Here is a 6,000-nt window from a genome sequence, read left to right on the forward strand (position 1 = left end):
GGCGTTTTAGCCTATTTTATGATTGTCAGCTCCTACATGTAGACTTTGTGGCTTACTCATCTTTAATCTCCAGTGTCTGTCACAATTTCTGGCACTAAATCTGGGCCTTGTAAATGTCTGAAGAATAAATAGTGCAGAAGAAATGGAAGGCACGGTCCTCATTGCAATTATGGTTCAGTAGCAAGACTTGTAATTTACAGATGGATTGGGTTGAGTGGAATATAAAGTACAACTAGTCTACAGTCGGTTTTTTTAAAAAAATAATCAAGTGACAAAAAGTTAAGCTTTGAGGGTTTTGAGAGATGCCAGTCCCTAAAATGAACCCTCGGCTGTCCTGTAAGTCACTGTGAATCCTGCTTTCACACACACGGAACTGATGATGTGCCATTGTTCTCTGCAGACCTGCCATTGCTGAGACCTGGTATGCGCTCTCCTACCTATACTACAGTGCAGTAGGCTGCCTGGGATGCATGGCTGCTGGAGTAATCATCAGCTTTGCGACAGGTCGGTTACATGCCTTCCTCTTCTGGGGACCAAGAAAGACGTGGGCTGGTCTCACCCACTTCTGGACTAGGCAGCTGTCTTATGGGTCTGAATTTGGGTCCACCACAAAAAGTCCATTTTCCCAAAGAGATATTATCTACTTTCTCCAAACTGACATGTAAAAGCATCCCCCTGATTGTTGTACACACGATTACTAATATGTATAGTGTATTCTTAAATATTCCCCATATATTATTAAAAAAGATCTTTAGACACATGGCCCTCAGGGGCCTGAGTAGGATGAATCCTTTGCAATATATCAGTAAGAAGATTACATATTAAGAGTGGTTCTTTTCCCCTTCATTGCAGTTTTCTCCTTATAAATGCCTTACTATCTCATGGGTTAGCCTTTACTAACCTACTAGATAAGCAGAGGAGAGTCTTACTGTTGCTTTTGCATATGGTGTCCTTCGGAGGCCAGTCCTCTAGGCCCAGGAGTTCTGCAGTGAGCAGCTTCACTCTACGCCATTTCTGGTACCAGTGTTGACTTCCCCCCTGTACCTTGAGCCATAGTCCCTCTGATGGTTCAGTGTCCTTTTTATGCCAAAGCTCATGAAGGATTGGTGGGGGAGGATAGTGTAGAATAGGCCCACTGTAATCTACTCTGCCTCTTTGGAGTATGCAGTTTAGCTGAATCAAATATTAAGATATTCTAGTTTTCCACTACCATTATATAGTCACAGGCTATACGGGAAGTCAAGATTCCTACTTAACACAAAATCTGAATGGCAATATTCCTGGTGACTTAGAAACACTGTGTGCAAGCTCCAATGCCTTATTGCTCTGGGCAAGAGATCACCAGCTCTTCATTTAAATTTAAGCCAATCTTGGCTATGATAAGGAATAGAACATAAATTTTGTAACCCCAGCTGTTCATGAACTCCCCAAATATTTTTCTTTATGGAAAATGGGCTCAAATGAAAGGTGGTCTATTTATGGTGCTTAGATTTTTTCCTCAGTGCCCTAACAACCATGGAGGCTTCCTTGATCCTAGTAGGATACACCTAGACTTATCAGTTGAGTGGTCAGTCACCTTTAGAAGACAGCTAGAGTTTTAGCTGCCTGGTTCCAAAGCAGGTATTGTGGGCATCATAAATTCGAGGTATTTTCCAGATGCTTGTTGGAATTGACATGTTCTTGTGTTGATGCAGCAGCCATTATGTTGTATTTAGATGGAAACTTCTTTGCCATCTTGAGCACAAACAACTGTCCTTGTATCAACCCTTGGGTTTTATTTTTCTACAAATATCCAAAATCTTAGGGAAATGTCCTTAACACCAAAAGGAAGCACTTTATCAGAGGGTAGTTATGGCACTCGACCAAATCTTTGAAAATAGTTTTGATCCTTGCCTCCTGGTACCTATCTTCCAAATGAGGCCCTAGTGCTATCTGAACACCTTCAGGTCTGGTCACAAAGGGGCTTTCATAAACCTTCTATAACACCCAGTGAATCTTTAAAAATGTCTTAAAATGTTAACTGTTTGCAGGACAGGGTCAGTGGGGAAGCCAGAGGCCTTTTGTGGGCCTGCTCATCGTGTGTCGTATATTGTCTTGTTCTTGCTATTTGTCTTGCTTGGTCTTAATAGGTGCTCATTTCAATTCTGCTTCTTCTAGATGATCTAGCACTTCGAATATATGCTATTTATGTTACTCATAAAATAGAATTATGTCTATTTTGATTAGTATCTCCAGATGGTTTATATCATTAATGATTCTCTGCATCAGCTATTAAAAGGTGATCTTGGCCCAAGATATACTTTAAAGTTTTTGTTATTACTGGTAAAATTCTACTGGGCAGTTAAGAGTTGTTTTCCTTTATCTGGTTAACCTCGTGAAATGAAAATACCATTTCCTAAGTCAAGAACAAATATCTTCATCAGTTTATTAGGTGGCCAGAACCTCCCACTCTTGAGGGCACTGTGTGGGTTTATTCTAGTCTGGTTTCCACTGCACAGCAGTTTGTACTCGTGTGAACCTTCCCAATTTGTTTCTTCATGTATCATGTAGCTACAGGTCTCAGATATAAAACCTTTAGTTATCAATTCATTAAGTTTATCTCTTAGGTCGGGGATCAGTAAACTAAGAATACATTTGGTCCATTACCTCTCTTTATAAATAAAGTTTTATAGAAACACAGTCATGCCCATTCATATACTATTGTCTCTGGCTGATTTCACTCTACAAAGGTAGAGTTGAGTAATTGCAACAAAGACCCTCTGGCCATATGTTTACCGTACACATATATATGATTCCTGACAATTTAGAATGTAATTTATAACATTTCTCTGACAAGATCAAAGATCCAACACAGAGGTTAGTAAACTTTTTACGTTAAAGGCTAGACAGTAAATATTTTAGGCTCTGATGGCCGGAGACTCTGGTTCCACAACAGGGTTGAAGGAATAGGACATTGAACAGGTATGTTTTAATGATAAGGAAGGAGATGTCAGGGAAGTCCAGAGTAGCTGGAGGAAACATGAAGGTATTCCTTGTTCAGGATGCTGGCATGAAAGGAAGAAAAAACAGTAAAAATAATCTTCCTAATTTCACTAATACTGATTCTGATGACCTCTAATAGATCTGATTTGGTGGAAAACTGAGAGCTTTCCTAAAGGAAGAAATTATATAATTCCTGTAATCTCCTCTGCTGGCCTACAAAGGGTACTAGGAGGGTTTTCCACAATAAATATTTAAAAATAAATATGTTGTTTCTATTTGTTTAAGGCCGTGAGTTTGCCTGACCTGACAGTTTGTGGATGTTTAAAAGCAAACTCTCACTTTTTTGAGCAGTTACCAATTTCTGTATTTTAACCAATCAGGCCTCTTTTCACTCTTCTCCTAAGAAGTGACCTGCTTCTCAAGTGGACAATGCTTAAATCATCAAAGAAACCCCTGGAAGCGTGCAACAACTTACCCATTTTTCCTTTTGTTAATAGGTCACCAAAAGGGCAAGGATATTCAACCGCTGCTAATTAGACCGGTTTGCAATTTATTTTGCTTTTGGTCCAAGAAATACAAAACACTGTGCTGGTGTGGTGTTCAGCATGACAGTGGAACAGAGCAGGTGAGCTGATGTTTGAGCTTCTGAATAATGTGAATTGGCTCAAAAGGATTCCCTTTCTGCCCATTTAAACCATCTACAAGGCTGGGTGCAAGGAGGGAAGGCAGTGGATATGAGAACCTGAAAGAATCTGGGTTTCCACTTCAGTTACCTCAGCTAACTAGTTTTTAAGCACGTAAATTATGTTGATAGGTAAATGTGCCTTTGGGCTGAATTGTCGTTGCAACTGATCAAGTTCCAAAATTCCCTTTAATCCCTGTGAGGGTAAATTCTAGGAAAATTTTTAAAAATTAATAATAGAAAAGGAAGAAAAGAGGGGGCACATCTAGTATAATGGTGAAAAGCATGGGCTTTAGAGTCAGCCCTGGGTTTAATCCTGGTTCCATGTCTAACTTTCCTTGGGTGAGTTATTTAACCTCTTGGAACTTCAGCTTTTATCTGTGAACTGGGGGAAACCATGCACCGTGATCTACACATGAACATCTCCAGTGTGCCATGAGGTGTAAATATAAAGTAAGATTTATTGGTGGAACTTCTTAGGTAGAGAAGTGACAGGATCTACATAACCTCCCAGCTCTCCCCTTGTCCCACTGAGAATTGTGTTTAGGCCACACAGGGCTAGGGACATTGTTCCAGTGCTATTAAGGTCTAGAGACACTGTCTGAGTACGATTAAGGTCATATCAGCCCAAGACCACCAGGAACAGCCTGTGGTCAGACCAAATTGGACTTATTGACTTGATACATACAGCAAGGGGACAGGGCTACCCCAGGGGAACCAGGGAGTGCCACTCTCAACAAGAGGGTAAAGGTTCGGGCTCCCACTGAAAGATTCTGAGAAGGGTCTAAGTAAGAGAAGTGGGAATGAAGATAAAGCCACCTGGGGCAGCACTGCTCAAAGAGCAGCAATCACTCAATGAATTACTATGGCAACCGGTAATTCCAAGACCTTGGAAGAAGCACTGTTTCCTGTTGGGGTTGCAACGGGTCTTATCTGTGTCTGTCCTCTCAGCCTGATTACAGGCAGGCTTTTTTTTTTTCTTTTTTAGTGAGGGCTTATTATTGTTCTTTCAGACCCAGATATTTTACTCTTTCAGTACTTTAGGAGAGAGACTCTTCGCCCTTATCACAGCTCCTAAGATGTCATTTGTTTTCCTTCCTCAAAACACCATAATAACATGTATGTGAAGTAAATCTGAGTTTCATAGTTTTGCCACGAGGACAGCATCACCTTGACAAGGGCTCAGAATGGGAAAGCAATCTATTTGCTGAGAGGACAGCCAGCAAAGCAGTGTATTGTTTGGATAAATGGATTTTGAGGAAGTTCGAGAAAGAAAGAATCATGTTATTTACTGCTTTATAGACTTACCTTCCCAGGCCTGAGTTTCCTGGAATAAATGAGAAATCCTGTCGATGCAGGTGGCTTCTGTTCTCAAGGCTGAGTCGAGAGTGGGAGGGGGCACTTAGTGTGTCACCACTGGGCTCCTTTGCCAAAGGCTAACCCTGAGCGGCCTCCTGGGAAGTTTGCATACAGGGACCCCTGTTGTAACCAGAGGCCTTGCTGTTCACAGGAAGGGGCGGGCCCTTCTGAGACACAGGTTTGTCTCTCCTCAGGAGGTAATACTACTACCTCACAGGACTGTTGCACTAGATATATAAACTTCTTCACACCACACATCGATGTATTGTGAATGCTCACTAAATTGTTCTTTCTGTTTTATGATCATTAGAAGTAGTACCTACATGGATTGAGGCATCAAAATGATCAGTTAGGAAGTGCCTTGGGTCAGTTATTTGTACTTATTTTCATATCTATCAATCATTTCATATTTATCTATCATTTATTTACTTCATGTTTATCATTTAGTTATTTTCATATTTATCTATCATTTTTTTCCAAAGGGAGAGGCCTAAGCAAGATTCCCTCAGTTTGATTTGGAATACATTAAGACTATCCCACTGATATGTGTCTTTCCATTTTCCTCAGGAAAACCTTGAGAATGGCAGTACCTGGAAACAAGGGGCTGACTCTGTCTTACGAAACGGCCTCAGGCGAGAAAGCCTGGTCCATGTTCCAGGCTATGATCCCAAGGACAAAAACTGTGACAACATGGCTTTAGAGAAGATTACCCATTTCTAAGGCAACACACACACACGCATGCGCACACACACACACGACACACACACAGCCCACACACTTCTTGCCCATTGGTTAGTAGACTTCTGTACTTGCCCCTGCTAGAAGACAGGGATGTCTAATATGTATTTACACTTATTCAAGACCACAAATAACATGACTGTTCCCAAGAATATTCTGCAGGTTATTCTTTGGAAGACCCCACTTTCAGGTGAGAAAAAACAGCCAAGCGTTAAGTGCCCGGCAACTTCCTTTTTGAA

At 41.0% G+C, this 6,000-nt stretch overlaps 1 protein-coding gene across 1 annotated transcript in view; it reads left to right on the plus strand.

Annotated features, from left to right (window-relative positions):
* The window catches only part of SLC5A12 (solute carrier family 5 member 12), a 41,869-nt gene extending 36,126 nt beyond the window's left edge, over positions 1-5,743 (plus strand). Inside the window, exons 13-15 of the mRNA XM_030864947.2 lie at positions 401-504; positions 3,480-3,607; positions 5,591-5,743. Coding sequence (XP_030720807.2) covers positions 401-504; positions 3,480-3,607; positions 5,591-5,743 — 385 coding nt within the window. The remainder of the gene's footprint in view (positions 1-400; positions 505-3,479; positions 3,608-5,590) is intronic.
* The last annotated feature ends 257 nt before the right edge of the window (positions 5,744-6,000 follow it).

Source organism: Globicephala melas, chromosome 8 (assembly GCF_963455315.2).
Source record: "Globicephala melas chromosome 8, mGloMel1.2, whole genome shotgun sequence".
Classification (NCBI taxonomy): domain Eukaryota; kingdom Metazoa; phylum Chordata; class Mammalia; order Artiodactyla; family Delphinidae; genus Globicephala; species Globicephala melas.